A 21,551-nucleotide genomic window follows, 5' to 3' on the forward strand; every position below is an offset into this window, starting at 1 on the left:
AGAATAGCTGACAAATTAATAAGTCTAATAATCTACTTATCTTTTCTAAAGCTTAAGATTGTCTAGTATATATCTCGATATCTGCTATACTAGTATCTATATATTTAAGATAGGGAGCTTCGAATTTATAGATACTATAGTAGCGGTCTCTAGATAGTATATATGCCTATCTACTAGAATATCTCTCGTCGCTAATACTTCCTCTAGCTGCGTTTAGAGGGTGTCCGAGCTTCCTCTTATACTTCGTTCTGCCTGTTACGTCCTGCCGGTCCGTTGGCAGCCTAACCCTAATCTAATATGGGGGTGGCCTAGGAAGTGTCGATCCTCGCAATGTCCTCGTGGTATATCAGAGAAGGTCCTGAAAGGTTTGTAACATAACCCCAAGAGAGTTGTATTGAGTTGAGCACGAGGCTCCTATCCTACGGTAAAGAGCGTCGTCTATATACTATCCCTAGAGAGCGGTTAGAGCGCTTTCTCCCAAGCCGCTCTTTCTGCTCCGACTGAGCAGCTGTCCATCACGTGACAGAGCAGCTCCCTTTGCCAAGCCCCTGTCTGCTCCAGAGTGTGAAGCGAGTGGCTGTGAGCGTTCCCTGTTCAAACCGTAACACTGCCCTTATTATAAGATACCCTATCTATCTTAAATATAGTAGCGCTACTATCTATAGGAATCTAGCTCTATAGTATAGCTATCTGCCGATATAGAACTAGTAACTATATATTATAGCTCCTATAATCTACCTATATTATAGGAATATACTCTTACGGAAGTATTCTAACAAAAGGTATACGTAAATACCGGTTGTCGCAATCTAGATAGTCTTATTACTAGTCGAGCCGACTAGACAAGTAAGGCAGTCGAAGTGCCTAGGGTATATAGTAATAGTAACGCTTGTTAGACGTATCTCTTTGTTATAGATTACATTCTTACTACCTTTACTTATACGAGGTAAGGTTTTCTGCGATGCGACTTTTCGATACGACAGCAACGCAAATGTCGTTGTAGTCTACAGCCTCTTGTCTATACCAATCCTTTCTCTTATACCTAGTCTGTAGCTACTAATAACTCCCGTATAGAGAGAGAGAGAGAGAGGGAAAACTGTCGAAGTAGCAATCTTGCTACTAAGATCGCTGCCTACCCCTCTGCCTGCTACGAGACACCCGCTATGCTTTAGCTCGACACTAGGAGCAGACGGCCTCTAGCTGGGTTCTGCGTAGTCCTGCATTGAGGCCTTCGTTAAAGACAAACCCCGGACACGCCGCTGCAGTAGCTAGTAGTGCTCTCGCGTATATGACCTACCAACTCCCTGTAACGTTAGTCTTGTTACCTTTTGTTTCGCAAACCCACCACATGGCGCCGACAGCTTTCCAGACACCGGTTGAGCCCTGCGGCGCTCTCGATGCTATCACTTTCGACGATGTTACGCCCGCGATCGGGCGAGAATACATTGATGTTAATATTGTAGAGGACATCTTGAACGCACAAGATGCTAACGAAAGACTCCGTGACCTGGCATATGCGAGTAGGTGCGCGTCTCGTGTGCTGCGATCACCTACTAACACCTGGCAGCCTCCGCCAGAGGAGTCGTGTTCTTTCGTAAACAAGACAATCTCACAAATGAGCTCCAGAAGGACTTTATCCAGCGCTTAGGAGAAGCAGTCGGGAAGCCAAGAGACTCCAGCCTCCACATTCATCCGGTGCTTAACGACACGTCCGATCTAGGCCAAGGCGATTCGCAAATCTCTCACATCAGCTCGGTGCAGAGGGACGAGTTTTTGAAACACTTGGACAGGAAGGACAAGTGGCAGTATCGTGCTGCTGAGTGGCACTCGGACGTTCAATTCGAGCGTGTTCCTCCAGATTATACCTCTTTGCGAGTAACTCAGCTTCCTTTGAATGGCGGAGACACGCTCTGGGCATCCGGTTATGATATTTACGATCGTTTCTCACCAGCATATCAGAAGTTCTTTGAGACCTTGACTGCAACTTTCAGTGGAGAAGGATACAACAAGATGGCGGCCGCAGATCCAGAGAACGTCAAGATCCACCGCGATGCACGAGGGCACCCATTGAATACCGCTATGAGCTCTGTCCACCCAGTCGTTCGTACGAATCCGGTGACAGGATGGAAGAGCATCTTCTCAATAGGTCCATTCCCCACGAGGATTAACGAACTCACGTCGCTGGAATCTCAGGAATTGCTGGCGAAATTTATGCGGATGATTACCGAGAATCACGACCTCACCGTGCGTTTCAAATGGAAGAATCCAAACGATATTGCTATCTGGGATAATAGGTGAGCGTGCCGGAGTCCACTAGCTAATGTTTGACTTACCAATCCCTTGACAGATCAACATTCCACACTCCAACGTTTGATTACGAGGGTTTGGGTGAGCGTTATGGGAATCGTGCGGTCGGTATCGGTGAAGAGCCGTACTTTGATCCTAATAGCAAGTCGAGAGCTGAGGACCTTGCTGCGCGGATGTAAATAGGAAGAGCTCACAGCTGCGGTTGAATGAAGTTACCGAGACAAATTCGTATAGAGCTCTCGCAGAGTGGCAAGCTACTGCACGTTATCTTGCAAGTGTCAGCGAATGAGATGCTGGAGTCTTGCAGCCCTAGTTCGGCACTCGAAGCCTTGTCCTGGTCTTCAATATCGGTGAGCAAGTTGCGGACAGCAAATCGTAAACTCGCAAGAATGGCACTCGTCTCTCCCTCGCCGCGACCTTGACTATGCGACTATGCCGCTCTGCCAGACAGGGTGCCTGAGCATAACGTGTAAATGCAGAGATACGAGCAGTGATAAAGTGCCCGTCCAGCCCATGGGCACAGTAATCCGTGTCTTATCGCGGTTTCCGTTTTGGTTTCCGGCGGGAGGGTGAGATGGTGTCAACAGTCCCCTGCCGTGTTACTGAATGTCCCCGGCGGCCAAGGCCATTTTTCTAGCTAGGGAGACCTTGCAGCAACCTTCCTATCTGGCGGAGAAGGGCGTGTAGTCCCGTCCCTCTCCCTACCGTACCTCAGGCAACTGCAAGTACAGACACCTGTCCTTTGCAACGCTTCTAGCGCTTCTGGAGCGACGTTGCAGTCCGACGTTGCATGGAGCTCAGTGCTTACAATAGAAGGATTGGAGACGCCGGCGAACTTTCGCAGAACCTCAGCTGCCGTCGCGGAATCGGAAGACATACAAGCTAGTGACGACCGCCAGGTCTCGCAACACGAACAATAGCGAGAGATGCCATAGCCTGCTGAGATCTGCCACGGCTACACCTCGCAGGTCCAACTTTTCGCAAGAAGCAGCTTTCTCGCGTCTCAGTAGTCTACGGGCTATATTCCTGCCTGTCCTTACGAAAGAACCACCAAAAGATGACAACTGCCAGAACCATGCCTCCTGCCAATGCTGCGTAGTAAAAGACGAGCCAAGGATCTTGTGCTGCAGGACTGGTTGCAAGACCAAGCATGCTGCCCAGAGCGGCCGCTAGCTGCGAGAATGCTTGAATCATGCTCCTTGCGTTCTCTGGCGAGTGCCGATATGCGTACTCACTGGCTGTGACAAATCCTATGGTCTCTGCCAGTGCTGCGACAAGGTAGGTAGGTATCTGCATCCAGACACTGATATGATTCGGCTTCCCGCCTGGCTCGCATGTTCTCGGTCGATCGTAGCATGGCGGAGATGTGTAGATTAGATGCTGAGTCACGGCGGCCAGGGCAATTGCGACGGCGCAGAGGACAAATGACACCTCGATCAATGAGATAGCGCTAAGAGTGATCTTGTGACGGGCGAGAAAACTCCATAGAACTTGCAGGACTGGGGCGAGCAGCACACAGGCTATTGATGCAAAGACCGGAACCATATCATTTGGGACACCAGAGAGCTCCATCTGCCCGGCCTGAGATACAAGATTGTTGTTCATCTGGTTGGCGCAGAGGTAGAAGATGGCAAACGAAAGTCTGAGACAGGTCAGAATAAGCTACAGCATTCTAAGGATGCAACCTTACAGCACTCGGCACGTGTGTACTGTTGCCTTGACCTCGTCAACGAATGAATCGTCGTACAAAGGAGTCTTTTTGCGCCGGGCCAGCTGGTATGGGCTCTTTGCCTTCTCGAGATTGAAGCCGTTCCGTATGGCGCAAGATAGAACCCTGGCCGCAGGAACCAATATGTTCTCGCCAGGAGTCACTTTCACTACAGACTAGTTGTTAGCTGACAAATAGGTCGGGTGTCCTTTATAGCATACCCAAACGAAACGAAGTTCCAAGTAGAAAGACAACGGCCACTAAGCTACATGCTGTGGCGAGAGTGTAGGCTGCCCAGAAGCCCCTTTCCTTTTCAAGAATGGTTGATGGTACGACAGAAAGGCAAGCCAGATTGATGACCCTGCCAACTCTTAGCAATACTTCATGATCGACACGTGTGGATCAAGCACACGCATAGTAAGCATTGTAGATGAGCTGCAAGGTAAGACGGGAATCAATCAGTCCCTTTTCCCCATTCGCTTGCTGCACGACTCGCGACTCTTCACTTCGGTGTTGCTCCGCCAGGAAAGGGGGAAATGCCGCCTTGATACCTCCTGTCCCAAGTCCTATAAGGATCATAGTCACAGCAAGACCAGGCAGGCCTACGCTCTGAGCAAAAGCAGGAAAAGAAGTTACCAGCTGCACGGCGCATCCGATAGCAATGAGACTAATATCTGTCAACGGACTTATCGGCGCGACCAACGCTGTTCGTACCTCAAACTTATCAGCAGAGTGTGATATTTGCCCAGCCACAGATCCGCAACAACCGCGAACGGAACAGGTGTCAAAGAGGAGAAGACCATGTACGCGTTGCTGACCGCCGTAGCTGTGGACTGCCCAAGGCCTAGAGCTCCGGGAGGAGAACGAGAATCAACGTGATTCTGCATATAATTCTCTGCGCACATCAGACGACACCTGTAAATGAGTCAAAGATCTACTGACGCCATGGAGTCGAAACCGCGTAGAATGCTGCCCTTTCAAGGCCGCCAACGACAAGAACCAAGACGATTGGTAGCGTAAGACGATCCGCTCGCCGGGGTAGATCATCGTTATGCGTGGCCTCGATCGATTGCTGTGTGGTAGCATCCGAATCGTTGCTAGAGGCCTTATCAGCTGATGTTGCAGCAGTTGTTGCGTCCGCCATGTTGCTTTCGAGTCTCGCCAAAACGATCACGAGTTATACACTACATCTGGGCAAACAGCTCGCACAAGAGTGCTGAGACTTGCCTGGCAAGACTCAGACTAGAAGACCACTAAGCAAAGACATACTACCAGGAGCCCCCTAGATGGTGCGCGGTGACAAGGGCTCCCATGTATGCCGAGTCTGACAAGGGCGTTGCCACGTGAGGCGTTGAAAGAGGAACGTGCATGCAACGCCCAGATTGGCTTGGCGACTGCTTCTCCATTTGCAGCGGAAGCTTGTAGTGTCTGCACATCCTATTGTACCATTCAGTCTCATCCCGACTCTTCGCTTCCATCGCTCCCTTGATGATTCGGCTCGTATGTGCGAAGCAGAGTCCCCTGATTCAGTTCGTTCCCAGTCACCGGAGCGAATCTGGCAGGTCGGCTGGCGCTTACGAATGGCGACAGTGGCGCTAGACCGGCGTCCCTATCAGGCTTGCCAAAATACATGACCGAGAAGCGCTCTGGAATCTCTCCCGTGGAAGCGTCGACAGGAGATGGCTTCCCCACGCGATGATATGCCGCGGGCAAGAGTCCATTGCTCCATCGTTCCATCGCGTCTCCGAGATTGACAAGCACAGCTGGCGCCGGGTTCGACACCGCAATGAATTGCCGCGTGACAGGGTCCTCAATCTCCAGACCACCCACATCGTCCTGCCAGAGAAGAGTTACCGAGCCCGAATCTGTATGCTCACAGATCCTGCTGGTTCCATTCGCACCACCCAGATCACCGGCAGCGACGGAAGGATAGTGAGCGAGTCGCGCTTCGCTATCATTATGCTTATGCGCTCCCAGGAATGTTTCCGGAGGAGCGTCAATGCACTCGGCGAGGGCGCGTAGAACATTCAGATGGAGTTCATGTGCTTGAGCAAAGTGCCTCTCCAACACCTCGCGAAACCCTGGCACCAGATTTGCGTCCGGCCACACACTTGGGTAGAGTGAATCGTGGATCGAGCCCCAATCAAAGGTCTCTTTCAAATCTTTCAAGCGGCGACCTTGACGAGCCTCCAATTCTCGTGTACGACTGAGACCAGACGTGAACTCCTGGCCAACAAAGCTGTACCCTCGGTGCGGATTTGGCACGGGAGGATGAGGTGCTGTAAGTTTCTCCGCTTCTGTCAAAGAGAAGAATCGGCGGCTGTAGTCGAAGACTTCGTGTATCTCATGCGGTGAGATGCCATAGTTGATCAGACTAACAAAACCCCAGCGCTGCAGTGCGGTCTGAAGCTCCTGACAGAACCGTTCTCGTTCTTGGCTGCTGTCCGCAGTGTACAACCGGAAATCCAGCTGTGGGGGCACCTTGTTGCTCATACTTTCGATTGGGAGTTTCCACTTCGATGTACGTCCTGTCGATATCACGATTACTCGATCAAGACGTTGGCGCGAGGCGAGAGCTTGAACATTCTATATTGATGCATTGGCACAGTCGGTCCAAGTTCGGCAACAAGTCCGACAGCTGAAAGTCCGGCGGAGTCGGCCGCACTATATTAGGTCGCGACTAGCGGTAGCTGCAGACACGATGGATTCCGAGCTGTTGACTGTGCTAAGTGTGACGAGCTGCCCTAGATGCAAGACGAGCCCCAGGCGACTGGAAAATTGTTGGGATTGAAGCCTGTCGAGACAAATGCCGTCCGAGACACTCAGCTTTCGCTGCCAGACTCCATGCGTTTGCCGGTGTTATAGCTAGACGCTACCGAAACGCCGGGCTTATTGCAGCAAGTGGAACAGCATGCTTGCCTGCCAAGGTAGAGATATCATCCTTCGTCGGCTACGCAGATGCGATTACTCCACGAGTCGCATCTGGCGTAGATCGTTGAGTGGGAGTTCCAATTCCATTCTGCAAGCGACTGCATAACACACATTGCGTTGCAGACATGAACCATGTTGATGCCGACTCGCGGCGAGCAGACTATGCGGGAGATGTACAAGCCACAGACGAGGAGCTCAAGACCATCTGGCATTGGAACTCCTCATCGCCACGACCCATCGATGGCCTGGTCCACGATCTCATGCGTGAGCGCGCTCAGGCACGACCAGACGCTCCAGCAGTTCACGCTTGGGATGGCGATCTCACATATTCCCAGCTCGATGCGGCAGCTGGTAGATTGGCTCACCTTCTTGCTTCCCGTGGCGTGACCGAAGGAGACATTGTGGCCATCTACTTGAAAAAGAGCAAATGGACTCCGATCGCTATGCTCGGTATCATCAAATCAGGAGCTACTGCTGTGACGCTGGATGCCAGTCATCCCGCATCTCGATTAGAGAATATCCTAGAACAGACAAACGCGCGCCTGATCCTCACGTCGTCGGACCTGCGGTCTGGCATGCCAGGACTTGAGCGATGCCAAGGTCTTGAATTGGGAACTCACATACTTGACTCGCTGGAAACTGACTACCTGCACCGAGAGGTTGTGCCTTCGCGCTTCGTCTATATCAGCTTCACATCGGGGACTACCGGGCGGCCAAAGGGTGCATGCATGAGCCACATCAATGTCAGAAGTGCTATTCACTACCAAGGGCGGGACCTCGGATTTCACAACGCCTCTCGTGTATTAGATTTCGCTCCGTACTCGTTCGATGTGGCATGGAGCAACTTTCTGCATACTATCTGCGCTGGAGGTTGCCTTTGCATTGCCAAAGAAGAGGATATGATGGAAGATCTGGCCCATGTTCTTTCTTCCTATCGTTGCACGTTAGTCAACCTCACCCCAACTGTGCTACGGACAGTGCAGTCGAACGCAACGACACTCGAGACCATACTACTGAGTGGAGAGCCTCCGTACCCCGAGAACATCTCGCAGTGGGCTCACCGTGTACGGCTGCTGAACACGTATGGTCCCGCAGAATGCACTTTCAAATCCACATTCTCTCTAGTCCAAAGCCGGGCCACCGAACGTCCCAGCATTGGTGCAGGAGTGGGATCGTGTACTTGGCTAGTTGACCTTGCGGACAACTCCCGTCTCGTCTCGCTCGGTGCAGTAGGTGAGGTGTATCTCGAGGGACCGCTCGTGGGCCAGGGTTACATTGCGAACCCAGAGCTGACTGCCGCTGCGTTCGTTGTCGATCCCACCTGGCTGCTACGCGGATGCACATCACATCCTGGAAGACGAGGCAGGCTGTATAAGACAGGAGACCTTGCCAGATACGATGCCGATGGGAAGCTGATCTTCGTGGGTCGTAAAGACACTTCACAGGTGAAGATCAGAGGCCAAAGAGTTGAGATGGCCGATGTCGAGCATCATGCTCGCAGTTCACTCCCTCTGGGATACTCTGCTCTTGTCGATGTTGTTCGTCCAACTGACACCGACTCACTCTGTCTCACGCTGTTCATCGAACTTGCGGGGCATGCAATGGCCGAGAGCAAGTCTATTGTGATCGAGCTCAGTCGCGAGCTGGCGAATTGTCTCCCGGGCTTCATGATCCCTACGCTGTACTACCCAGTCGATCAGTTTCCTCGTGCTGCCACAGGCAAAGCGGATCGTCGTGCGTTGCGTGATAAAGCCAGCGCAATGACGATGGCTCAGCTGCTGCAAAGACAAGCGACCATCCTTGATCGTTCCGCATATGTTGAACCCCAAAACAACATCGAACAAACGCTCCGCAACATCTGGGCCGAGGTTCTGCATATCCCTGTCACGACCATCAGCACGCTGGATAATTTCTTGCGTTTAGGAGGAGACTCAATAAGAGCTATTCGGATGATATCTGCAGCCCGAGATCAGCACTTGAGCATGTCCATTTCGAATGTCTTTCACGCTGCGACTCTTCGTGATTTGGCCATGACCGTACTTTCGACAGATCAGAAAGGGCTGCTACCAAGCATTGAGCCATTCAGCCTGCTTTCGCCTACCTCTGATCGCGAGAGCATACGCCGAGCTGCTGCGGCATCGCTCGATGTTGGAGCACAAGACATCGAAGACATATTCCCATGCACTCCGATGCAGCAGGGCATGATAGCGATGACTTCTGTGAACGAGGATAGCTACATATGGAGCTGCTCCTACAAGCTCCCGCTAGCAATCGACCTAGAGGCCCTCGAGCTTGCTTGGACGAAGGTCGTGATGGCTGTGCCTGTGCTACGCACCCGTATATTACACGCCGAGAGCGGGGATCTTGTTCAAGTCGTGGTTCGTTATGATCGCTCTGCGAAAGTGTGGGATGAGAACGTGGAAGGCCTCTCGTCTATGGGCCTTGGAACACCTCTGTTCAAACTGGGTATTCGGCGTGATGAACGAGGTCACGTACTTTATGTGCAAATGCACCACGCAGTGTTCGACGGCTGGAGCCGATCTTTAATCTTTCGAGCCGTAGAAGATGTCTACCGTGAACCTTCCGGTTCGCCTCGCCTGGCGCGGTTCCAGCCATTCGTGCATTTCGCGCTGGAGCAAATAGAACGGCCACGCACTGCAAAGTATTGGAATAAGCAGCTCCACGACTGTCAGCTTGTATTCTTCCCACCTGTGAACGATATGAAAGGAGCAAAGGAGGACCTACATGTCACCATCACAAATCTGCAGTGGCCACCGACGGGAATAACACCCTCCTCCATGATTCGCGCTGCCCTGGCGCTACTTGTAGCCAAGTACACAAATTCGGACGAGGTTGTTTTCGGAGCGACTGTTAGTGGGCGACAAGCATGTGTACCTGACATAGACTTGGTTGCAGGACCCACGTTCGCAGTTGCACCAGTGCGCGTCAATATAGATTGGGAACAGACGCTTCGCGACCTGCAGATACAGATGCAAGAGCAAATGATCGAAATGCACGAATATGAGCAGTACGGCATCCAGAACATCAAAAATGCAGTGGGAGCTTCGTTTGCAAGCGATTTGCGTCTGTTCAATCTGCTACTGGTCGTGCAGCAAGACATGGATCAGCGGGCAGGCAATGACGAGAACAGTCTCTTCTCGGCGACAGTTGGTGCAGATTTGAATGAGACTCTCGCTCCTTTCAATTCCCACGGCATGATGATGGTCGCGACCCCTGCAGAGTCCGAGCTTGCTCTAGATATCAGCTTTGACACAGCGTCTATCAGCAGGAAAGAGTGCAAGCGCTTCGTGGAGCAGCTTGAGCACCTGCTTCATCTACTTTGCACTGCAGAACAGCAAAAGTGCAAGCTGCGCAATTTATTATACGCGAGTACTTCAGACATACAGCAAGCACTGGCGTGGAGCGGCGTCACAATGCCACTTGCTTACGAACCGATTGTTAACCTCATTGGCCGCAGGATCGAGGCACAATCAAGTCGTCTCGCCATAGATGCTCACGATTCAAAGCTAACGTATCGTGATCTTTGGTGTCTGTCATCGCAGCTGGCGATATCGCTTCGAAAGCACGACATTCAAGGCTGCAAGATTCCTCTCTGCCTAGAAAAGTCGTCTTGGATGGCTGTTGCCATGTTGGCGGTACTACGCGCTGGAGCGACTGCTGTTCCCGTGTCGTCTTCTATACCTGCGGACAGAGCGCGGCACATTGTAAGAACGTGCGACTCCGCAGTCTCGATCACGTCACGACAGATGGCCATGTCCTGCCCTTTCGCCGGTGTGCACAAAATCTTGCTCGTAGAAGACCTGCTTGACGAAGCCAATGAGGATGAGATCAATTTGGTGGAAATACAGCATACGCGCTCATGTCCAGCAATTGTTGTCTTCACTTCTGGTACAACAAGCTCAGCGAAGGCTGTGCTGTGGAGCCATCTTACGCTTAGCAGCAATGTGCAGGCCGCTATTGAATTCTTTGGACTGAGCGCTGACAGCAGGGTGCTGCAATTTGCGGCTTACGACTTTGATGTGAGCATCGTTGAGACTGTGGCAGCTCTGTGTGCTGGAGGATGTGTCTGCGTGCCCCGTCAGTCCGAGCTTTCGGACAGGCTCTCACACGCTATCGAAGACGCGCAGGCCAGTTGGATATGCCTGACTCCGTCCGTCGCATCTCTGCTCAATCCAACGCGGCTGCCATCTCTGCAAACCATTGTGCTCGCGGGCGAGAGCGTAACGCCCACCTGCGCGCGTAGTTGGATTGACGAAGGTCTGAAAGTGATCGTGTGGTATGGCCCTGCCGAGGCTTCCGTAGCTACCTGCGGCGCTTTGGGCAAGCACGACTGGCCATCCGGGTTCATAGGTCGAAGCAAGTATGCACGCACATGGGTCGTTGACATTCGCGACTCTGGGAAGTTGGCCCCCATCGGCACTGTAGGAGAGCTCTGCATTGAAGGTCCGATGGTAGCAGACGGCTATATCAACAGCAATGCGGATGTCAGTGTCTTCTCGAAGCCGAGGGCCGTTGGTTCTATCACGGCCGATCGCAGCGACATATGGAACTCGTCCTACCGGACGGGCGACTACGTGAAGTTCGACGAGAAAGGCAACCTCATCTTCGTAGGTCGAGGTACTGACTCGTGGATTAAGATACATGGCAGACGCGTACAGCTTTACGACGTCGAGGAAGCGGCCCAAACATTCTTTGCAGGTCGACCAGATCATCGCACCGTAGCAGATGTAGCATCTTTCGCCGACACGGACTCCGCAAACCTGGTACTTTTTGTATGCAGCAACGGACAGCGTGGAGACCAACATGAGCTGAGTCTCGACCGCACACGAGACACACATCTGTTCCCGTTGCTGCAGCGTCATCTGGCCAGTCTGCTCCCAGAGTATATGACCCCCACATATTTCATTCCGGTTAACACGATTCCGCTCGCTAGGACTGGAAAAGTCGATAGACGAAGGCTTCATCATTTCGCCAACAAACTTCGTCGCGAAGAGCTCCTGGATCTTGCCGACGCAGGAGCCATTAATGAGCAAGTCCTATCGCATTTGGAGAAGCTTATAGCGGAAATATGGGCACCTGTGCTTGGGATTGATCTTATTCGAATTCGACGTGACGATCATTTCTTCCGCCTGGGAGGAGACTCAGTTGCTGCAATGCGTCTGGTCGCCCTGGCTGACCGCAGGAATGTCCATATTAGTACGGCACAGGTCTTCCAGCATCCCATTCTGTGCGACATGGCCGCCAAAGCAACTACCAGCAATCATCGCACATTTGAGGTAGTCCCACCATTTTCTCTGCTGGACACCAAGGATATCACCACCGCAGTCAGTGCTGCAGCTCGGCTGTGTGATGTAGTACATGCCAGAGTCATGAACATGTATCCATGTACGGCGCTGCAACAGGGACTGCTAGCGCTCACTGCACGCAATCCGGGCCAATACGTGTCCAGAAGTGTGTTGCAATTGCAAGACGGCATCGACTCCTTGCAATTTCAACGCGCCTGGCTGGACACCGTAGAAGACTTCTGCATGCTCAGAACCCGCATCGTCGACCTTCCCGGAGCGGGTCTAGTGCAAGTTGTCTTGAAGGACCTCCCTATGCAGCAAGGCTCAGATGTTGAGAAGTATCTTCAGGCCGACGAGCGACAGCACATGTCCTTGGGAGATGCTCTCTGTCGCGCAGCATTAATTGAACGTTCGTTTGTTCTCACCATTCATCACAGCATATACGATGGCACTTTCCTCTCCATGCTTCTCAGAAAGCTTGAGGCAAAGTACTTCTCGAGAGCAGAACACAGCACAATGCCCTTTGAAACCTTTGTGCGGCATACACTGCGTGTCCCAGTCGATGATTCCAAAGAGTTCTGGAGACGGAAATTCGCCACTATCGAATGTCAACCATTTCCACAGCTACCACCAGAGATCGATGAGCCACGCGCTAACCGTGAATGTGCCCGCGATATTGTTGTGCGCTGGCCACGCGAGGGCAGTACGCCTTCAATTGTAATTCAATCCGCCTGGGCCGTACTTGCGGCACGCCTCTCGATGACTGATGAAGTATGTTTTGGTACGGTCCTGAGCGGAAGACAAGTTGATCTGCCCGGAATAGAAAACTGTGCTGGGCCAACCGTCTGCACAGTTCCCATCCCGGCTTCTATCGATTGGAGGGAAAGCATCACAGCCCTCCAGATTCGACTTCGACAACAAGACTTGGACGCAATACCTTACCAACAGTACGGGATACACAACATTGCCAAATCAGCAGGTAAATCGAATCCTCGAGATTTGTTCCAAACACTGCTAGTCGTGCATCCTGCCTCAACTGGCAAAACGCTGCAGTCAGACAATCCCATATTCCAAGCTCGTAGCTTCGGAGCCACGTTGGCCACCCTGGGCACTGACCCTTTCAATGTGCACGCGCTCATGGTGTCGTGCTGGTTGGTGCCAGATGGCATGCGCCTAGTCGTAAGCTTTGACAATCGCGTCCTGACCGAGTCTCAGGTCCAAGTGCTAATGCACACATTCGAGCGCATTCTTCGGGACATGTGTGAGCGCCCAGAGAGAAATCTGGGCGAAGTTAACGCAGTCTCGGCTGAAGATGTTCATCTCTTTTGGAGTCAGCAATCGGAGGCTCAAGCAGACAGTCGCGGGAAAGAGTATCGACACGGCAAATTGACTGATATCGAGACCGTTGCACGAATGCCGCATGACCCCGCTGCAACTGTCAAAACGCGTGCAAGGCAAGATGGCGCTGTTGGGGAGTCAAGTACGTCTCAGCAACCCGACCGCCTTCGTGAGCAAGCCGCATCTTTGTGCGACCTTGACGTAGATGACATCGAAGATCTGTATCCATGCACACCGCTGCAGGAAATTCTGGTCGCACTTTCCGAGCGGCGACCAGGAGACTATGTCGGAAACGACACTCTCCAACTAGCGCCGTCGGTGGACCTTCTTCGATTTCGCGATGCCTGGGAGGCTGTCGTGCAGGCGATACCCATTTTGAGGACACGAATCACCCACATTCCCGGTGAAGGCTTGGTCCAGATAGTCAGGCGTGATGCGGCCCCATGGTCGACTGCGAGTACCTTGTCCGAATTTGCCCGCGAGTTGCAACAGTCGCCAATCTCTGTGGGGACTTCACTTGCCAGATACGGACTCGTAACTGACCATGACAACTCGAGCTGGATCTTCGCCTTAACAATACACCACGCAGCTTATGATGGCATCACCAACACTCTGATTCGTGAGGCCCTCGGGGCATTTTACGATCAGCAAGCGCTGCCTCTGCTACTTCCGTTCCGACGGTTCGTGAACGACACTATGTCTCGTGATCCGGACGCCGAGCGTGATTTCTGGAGTGCTCAATTTGAAGATCTGGATGTGCAACACTTTCCCTCGTTTTCGCATAATGAAATGCCTCGGCCTGACTCGTTGCTCACGCAATCTGTCGAAGGATTGACATGGGGCAAAGGTGACATTCTACCTTCGACCATCGTTCGAGCCGCTTGGGCGCTGGTGTGCTCAAGGTACTCCAGCTCCCACGACGTCGTCTTCGGAACGATTGTGTCCGGCCGTCAGGCACCGCTTGATGGTATTGACCGTGTTTGTGGTCCTACGATTGCGGCATTGCCTGTCAGGATCCTCGCGGGGCCGGAAACTGAGGTGGGCGCTTTTCTGCAGGCGGTGCAAAGTCAGGCTCTTGAGATGATACCATTTGAGCAGACTGGGATAGCACGTATCTCCAGTATTAGTGAGTATGCTCGTGAAGCTTGCGACTACAGATCTATGCTCGTCATTCAGCCTGAGCAGAACATGCAGATGGCCGAGAGTACACTATTCATTGCCCGGGATTCGGACCACCAATCGCTGGACTCATACCACAGGTTCAACAGTCACGCGCTCATGGCTATCTGTACGCTGGGCAAGCAGAGGCTGTCCTTCCAGTTGAGCACCGACTCCGGGATCATCGACGAAGACACCACTTCACTCCTAGCCGGTCATTTCTCGCAGACTGTTCGCGAGCTGTGCAAAGCCAGTGCTAGTGCGAGACTTTCTGAGCTGAGCATGACTACGGAGCAGGAGGTGGACCAGATATGGCGCTGGAATGAACCTATTGAAATGTCAGCAGACAAGTGCGTACACGAAACGATATCAAGAGTAGCTCAATCGACGCCAAATGCCATCGCCATCTCTGCATGGGATGGCGACCTTACCTACGAGCAACTGGATAGACTTTCAACCTCGATGGCCCAGCGAATACTGAAACTCAAGATCACTGACAACCAAATTGTTCCAATCTGCTTCGCAAAGTCCATGTGGACCACGGTAGCCTTCCTTGGGGTGGCCAAAGCTGGCCATGCGGTTCTCATACTGGAACCTAATTGGCCCGAAACTCGTTTGCGAAACATCATGGTCCAGATCAAGCCCGAGTTGATAATTACCTCGAGTTCGGATGAGCCACTATGCTCGAAGCTCTGTGAGCAGGTCCTTCGCGTCGACTCCGCGTTGGAATCAGTATCTTGCCATGACCTGAATGACAGCCCTGATCTTCAGCTGCCTTCCGTTAAGCTGCAGGATACAATGTACATCATCTTTACTTCCGGTAGCACTGGGGAGCCCAAAGGCTGCATGATCTCCCACGGCAATATGAGCAACGCAGTGGCGCTGCAGAAGTCCTGTCATCGAATTGACGGCACATCACGGGTGTACGACTTTTCTGCATACTCGTTCGACGCGCATCACTGGTGTTTAATTCACACTCTGTGCGCTGGCGGTACGCTTTGTGTCCCTTCTGAGGCTGAGAAGCAAGACCGACTGTTGGAAAGTCTCCAGTCGTACCGCGTGACTGATCTGCTCGTCACACCCGCGACTGCAAGGATGATAGACCCAGCTTCCGTTCCCACAATCCGCAATGCCATCATTGTGGGAGACAAGATGCATAGCGAGGAACTCACCCCATGGGCGGCTAGAACCAACCTCACATATGCATACGGGCCATCCGAGGCAACCTGCTGGGCGACAAGCTGGAAGGTGCCGTGTCCGGTACCTCGAAGCGTCATGATTGGCAAAGGCAACGGGCAGGTAGTTTGGATTGTGGATCCTGACAACTTCGATCGGCTTTCTCCAATAGGAACTGTCGGTGAGCTGTGCTTAGAAGGCCCCCTGGTAGGGCAGGGCTACTTTGGTAACGATGGAAGCACACGTGCATCATTCGTCGACTCTCCTTCGTGGCTCACACGAGGTTGCGAAAGTGCCCAGGGAAGACACGGCCGGGTCTATCGCACTGGCGACCTGGTCAAGTATAACCAAGCAGACGGCAACATCATCTTTGTAGGAAGAAGAGACAATCAGGTCAAACTCAACGGCAGGAGACTCGAATTGGGAGAGATTGAACAGCACCTCGTCAATGGCTTGGCTCGAAGAACAGCCCCACCGCTTCTCGCAGCAGAGGTTGTCACGCCCGCCGCCTTAGCGCGGTCTGTCCTTGTGGTCTTCGTGCAAGTCCCTGAATCGACTTGGGAGACGTGGCGAGGCCAGCTAGAGGAGCTTCGTAGCGAGTTGGGGGATCATTCTCCGTCGTATATGATACCCTCCACGTTCTTACCTCTGTCGGCGATGCCACTCAATTCTTCGGGCAAGATCAATCGCAGGAAGCTGAGAGAAATTGGGCGCGACTTGGATGTTGCCCGATTTGCAGCTTCGTCGAGTCAGTCGATCCGTTGTCCTCCAGCAACGGAACGAGAACGCAGACTGCAGCATATGTGGTCACAAACACTGCATATCTCTCTAGACACGATTGGGCGGGACAGCAACTACTTCCGCATCGGCGGGGACTCCATCTCGGCCATGCAACTCATGACGACCGCCCGTCGGCAGGGCTTTTCGTTGGCAGTTTCCCAGATATTGACGAAGCCGTGCCTGAAAGACATGGCAGATGCGATGGAGCATCGGAAAGAAGGAGTACAGACACCCGGCATCGAGCCCTTTTCACTTCTGAATCATCCTGGAAAGCGTGATGAGATCCGACGGGAGATTTCTCGCCAGTGCAGCGTGAGCATCGACAGCGTGGAGGATTGTTACCCCTGTACGGCTGTGCAGAAGTCGCTTCTCGCCGTCACCTCAAAGCGGCCAGGAGACTATATAGCGCGGATTCCGATCCAACTAGCCGACGAGGTCGACCTGTCTCGGCTTCAAGAGGCGTGGGAGCAGGTGAGCAGTCTGGCGGCGCCGATTCTACGTAACCGAGTCGTGGCTATCGAAGATGAAGGGTTTATTCAAGCGCAGTTGCGACTCCCTCTGCAATGGAGTGAGCACGAAAGCGTCGAGTCGTTTCTGGAATCTGATAACCACCAATCTATGGGGCTGGGTACAAGTCTGACGAGATTGGCGATCGTGAGGGACGCGAAAGCCAGCAGAATCCTGTGCATTCTGATCCAGCATCACGCCATATATGATGGGGTATCCATTGCCCTGTTGCTAGAAAAGGTGAGCAGCGCATACAAAAGGACTGTCAAGTACACTACTCCCGCTCCTTTCCAGCGATTCATTCAGCATGTCCTTGGGATAAGCAAAGAAAAGTCCAGGGATTACTGGAGAAAGCAGTTCTCAGGCTGCAAGTCGACCACTTATCCCGATCTTCTTCATGAAGGGCATCAACCACAAGCCAATAGTACTGTCTCTGCCACCATCGAAGACTTGACCTGGCCGGAGCAAGACGTTACCCCTGCTGTCGTCGTACGAGCAGCGTGGGCAATCCTTTCAGGTCGTTACACCGACTCTGAAGACGTGGTGTTCGGAGTTCTCAGTACAGGTCGCCACGCTCCAGTGGACGGTATTGAGAATATGATTGCGCCCTTGATCGCTGCACTACCCGTCCGGGTCTTACTGGAACCGAGCACGACCGTGCACCAACTGCTCTCGACGATGCAGAGCCAATCGATTGAAATGACCCCATATGAGCAGACGGACCTGTCTGAAATTCAATCCTCAAGCGAAGATGCCGCTTCTGGAGCGAAATTCAACGCTTTGCTTGTAATCCAACACTCGGATCAAGCGGCTGGATTGACGTTGACAAACGGCCCATTCGAGCACATCTCTCATTCGCTGCATGATTCAGACTTGAACCACTTCAACCCTCACGCAGCTATGATCATGTTTCAGTTGAATCGTTCAGGAGAGCTCCGTATCGAGGTCAACTTCGATGCCAAAGTGATTGGACCTGCACAAGCAGACCTTTTGCTCAGTCACTTTGAGCGAGTCCTCCGACAAATATGTGCATCGTCGCCTGTCGATATGGTCAAAGATATCAGTGCGTTGAGTGCACGGGATGTCGAGACGTTGTGGAAGTGGAACGCCGAAGCTCCAGCAGCAACCTCTGCATGCGTGCATGATTTGATCGCCAGCACTGCTTCCACGTATCCCGACAGCCAAGCGCTTTGCGCATGGGACGGCGAGCTGACATACCATGAGCTTGACACGCTGTCCAACAAACTGGCCAAGCAGCTGCTGCATTGCGGCGTGACGCCTGGCAGTGTCGTCCCGCTTTGCTTCGAAAAGTCAATGTGGCAGCCAGTCGCTGCTCTGGGAGCAATGAAAGCAGGCGCTGCTTGCGTTTCCATCGACTGCACGCAGCCAGAAGGACGACTGCGCTCGATTATTGCTAGGATCGAGCCCGAATTCATCCTTAGCTCCAATGCCAACCAGGCCATGGCCGACAGGCTGAGCACTGCCAATGTGGTAGTCGTTGGACGAGATTTGCGCGAGTGGCAGCCGCTTAGCGACATCTCCATTCCCAAAGTCAGTCCGCACGACATGCTGTACGTAGTCTTCACCTCCGGGTCAACTGGCGTGCCGAAAGGGGTTGTCACCACCCATCAGAACTTCGCTTCAGCAACGACACACCAGAGGAAGCGCCTGAAAGTGAGCCATGGGACTCGCGTCTTCGATTTCGTCTCCTACAGCTTTGATGTGGCGTGGTCGAATCTTCTCAACACGCTAATTTGCGGCGGCTGTCTTTGCATCCCGTCCGAGAGCGATCGCAAGAACGACATTGCTGGGGCCTTCAACAGACTGAAAGCTAACTACTCATATTTCACACCCACTGTCGCTCGTTCCCTGAATCCTCTGGCCTTGCCGGAACTGAGAATACTGGCGATGGGCGGCGAGCCGATACCTGCGACTGAGATCAGTCGGTGGAGACAGGTAGAGAGCGTCGTGGGGATTTATGGTCCGGCAGAGTGTGCGCAAGCACTTTGCTTCATCGACTTGACTCGCGAAAGCCCTTCGAAGCATGTCGGTCGGTCATTCGGTGCAAGGACTTGGCTTGTTGAGCCAGGTCGTGTTGATCGACTGGCTCCTATTGGTGCCGTGGGAGAATTGGTCATAGAAGGCCCAGCCGTGGCCATGGGCTACTGGAAGGACGAGGACACGACAAACGCATCGTTTGTAGCATGTCCAGCCTGGCTGGCGGAAAGGAATGGCAATGCCAGCAGAGTTTACAAGACTGGAGATCTCCTTCGGTACAACGCCGAGGACGGCACTCTCATATTCGTTGGTCGAAAGGATCAAATGGTCAAGCTGCGAGGCCAGCGAATTGAGTTGAGTGAGGTCGAGCACCACGTCCAGAAACTTCTGCGAGCGCACACGGCATTGTGCAAGTCCGTCGCCGCAGAGATCATTACGCCATGCAACAGTAAGGCACCCATTCTCGCGATGTTCCTGGCCCTGGCGGATCAGAACGTGGCCTCGCATGATCGACTCGACCGGACGTTCCGCCTGACCCGAGCCCTGGAAGAAGTTGAAGAAGATCTCGTGGAGGTCCTGCCGCAATACATGATTCCAGGAGCATACATCGTTCTTGATGAGATGCCAATGACGACCACGGACAAGATAGATCGTCGAACCCTTCGACAGATTGGAGGCCAGCGAAGACTCGAAGATCTTGCCAGCATGCAACTCCATGGAGGGAAATCGTCGCAGAAAGCGCCAAGCACAGACATGGAGCGAAGGATACAGCAGCTCTGGTCGCAGATTCTCGGAATCGAGGCGACGAGCATCAAATCTCAGAGCAGCTTCCTGCGTATTGGAGGCGAGTCGATATCTGCGATGCGCCTAGTCGCTGCGGCGAGACAAGCTGGGATATCTTTCACTGTTGCAGACATCTTCCGCAACCCTCGACTGGGCCAATTGGCGCAGGTGGCTCAGGAGATCCAGATGGAGCCAGAGCAGAAGGCAGTACCGTTCTCTCCGAGAAAGCCTTTCTCACTCTTGCCAACAAGTGCTTCAAGTGAGCATATGGAGTTCCTCTACGACGTCGTGGAACCCCTTCTCGGCGGTGGTGTGGATGTGGATGATATACAAGACGTGCTTCCTGCGACGGACTTCCAAGCTCTCGCTGCACGAGAGGCTTTGCAAACTCCGCCTGGTCGCCTCCCACACTTTCTCCTCGATCTTCCAAAAGACGTTGACGTTGCTCGTCTGCGATGGGCCTGCAAGCGCTTGACCGAGCACTTTGACATTCTTCGGACTGTGTTCATCGAAATGGGAGGAAGAGTATGGCATGTGCAGCTGAGCAACTTGAAGATGCGGTTCGAGGTTACCAAGACGGAGAACGAGGACATCAATGCCACAGTCCAAAAAGTCTGTGAGCGAGATCTGAAGAGACGGAAAACGTGGGGTGAGGCTTTGGTAGCCTTCATGGTGGTGACGAGCCCTTTCAAACAACCGATGTTCATCTTCAGAATGTCGCACGCTCAATTCGACGACCACAGCTGCGCATCAATGTTTCAGGCTTTGACAGCGTTCTACCTTGGTGAGAGCATGCCAGCACCGCGGACAGGATTTGGAGATCTCATTTCTTTCCGCGAGCACAACAAGACTGCAAGCCTTGAATACTGGCGGAATCGCCTACATGGTGCCTCAGCACAGTCCCGCGCTGAAGAGACTAACCAGGATCATGCTGTTCTGGCGCCGGGAGTTCAATTGTCGTTCCAGATCAGTATACCACTACCGCCGACAAAGGCGTGCAGAGGTATACCACTTGCCACGATTTTTCATGCAGCATGTGCGATTGTGCTGGAGCAACAATGCGAATCGCAGGACGTTGTCTTCGGACGCCTTGTCACAGGCCGCGCGCTGCTTCCTGCAGAGCTACAGGAGACCGTCGGTCCTTGTCTGGTGGAACAGCCCATCAGATATCGAGCGCAATCCGGAGATGACCTCTGGAGTGTTGCACAGGTGCTGCAGCGGCAGTTCATTGAGGACGCAAGCCACGAAGCAGCTGGGATGATCGATATTATTCGTCAGGCGACATCTTGGCCCGCCGAGTGTTGCGATTTTGGCTGGAGGACAGCGTTTCAGCAACGAGATGATGGCTTGCTACCATTCCTGGGCCAAGCTGGAGTGCGCATTACTGCATTCGAGAGACCGCATCCTCCGCGCTGTCGACCTGAAATATATGCTACGCCAGGGTCTGACAAGCTCGAGCTATCTTTCGAGGGCAATCGTGTGGCGCACAATGAGGAAGAGGTCAGATCGGTTGTCGAGCAGGTAGCGAAGTTGCTTGCAGCATGTGTTGCGTAGTAAAA

General features: G+C 53.0%; 4 protein-coding genes across 4 annotated transcripts; 2 read left to right on the top strand and 2 right to left on the bottom strand.

Annotated features, from left to right (window-relative positions):
• Positions 1-1,348: 1,348 nt before the first annotated feature.
• CKM354_000878100 (uncharacterized protein) lies at positions 1,349-2,486 on the top strand (the record flags this gene model as incomplete). The annotated part of the gene is made up of 3 exons (XM_044804175.1): positions 1,349-1,520; positions 1,568-2,294; positions 2,348-2,486. The coding sequence occupies 3 exons, from the start codon at positions 1,349-1,351 to the stop codon at positions 2,484-2,486; spliced, it is 1,038 nt and encodes a 345-aa protein (XP_044660110.1).
• Positions 2,487-3,318: 832 nt separating this feature from the next.
• On the bottom strand, positions 3,319-5,159 carry CKM354_000878200 (uncharacterized protein; the record flags this gene model as incomplete). The annotated part of the gene is made up of 6 exons (XM_044804176.1): positions 3,319-3,949; positions 3,998-4,184; positions 4,237-4,376; positions 4,428-4,682; positions 4,730-4,910; positions 4,958-5,159. The coding sequence occupies 6 exons, from the start codon at positions 5,157-5,159 to the stop codon at positions 3,319-3,321; spliced, it is 1,596 nt and encodes a 531-aa protein (XP_044660111.1).
• Positions 5,160-5,470: 311 nt separating this feature from the next.
• CKM354_000878300 (uncharacterized protein) lies at positions 5,471-6,508 on the bottom strand (the record flags this gene model as incomplete). The annotated part of the gene is made up of 1 exon (XM_044804177.1): positions 5,471-6,508. One exon carries the CDS (start codon positions 6,506-6,508, stop codon positions 5,471-5,473), a length of 1,038 nt encoding a protein of 345 aa, XP_044660112.1.
• Positions 6,509-7,071: 563 nt separating this feature from the next.
• On the top strand, positions 7,072-21,546 carry CKM354_000878400 (uncharacterized protein; the record flags this gene model as incomplete). Its single annotated transcript, XM_044804178.1, has 1 exon — positions 7,072-21,546. One exon carries the CDS (start codon positions 7,072-7,074, stop codon positions 21,544-21,546), a length of 14,475 nt encoding a protein of 4,824 aa, XP_044660113.1.
• Positions 21,547-21,551: the final 5 nt, after the last annotated feature.

This window comes from Cercospora kikuchii (genome assembly GCF_019650295.1).
Source record: "Cercospora kikuchii DNA, contig_00005, whole genome shotgun sequence".
Classification (NCBI taxonomy): domain Eukaryota; kingdom Fungi; phylum Ascomycota; class Dothideomycetes; order Mycosphaerellales; family Mycosphaerellaceae; genus Cercospora; species Cercospora kikuchii.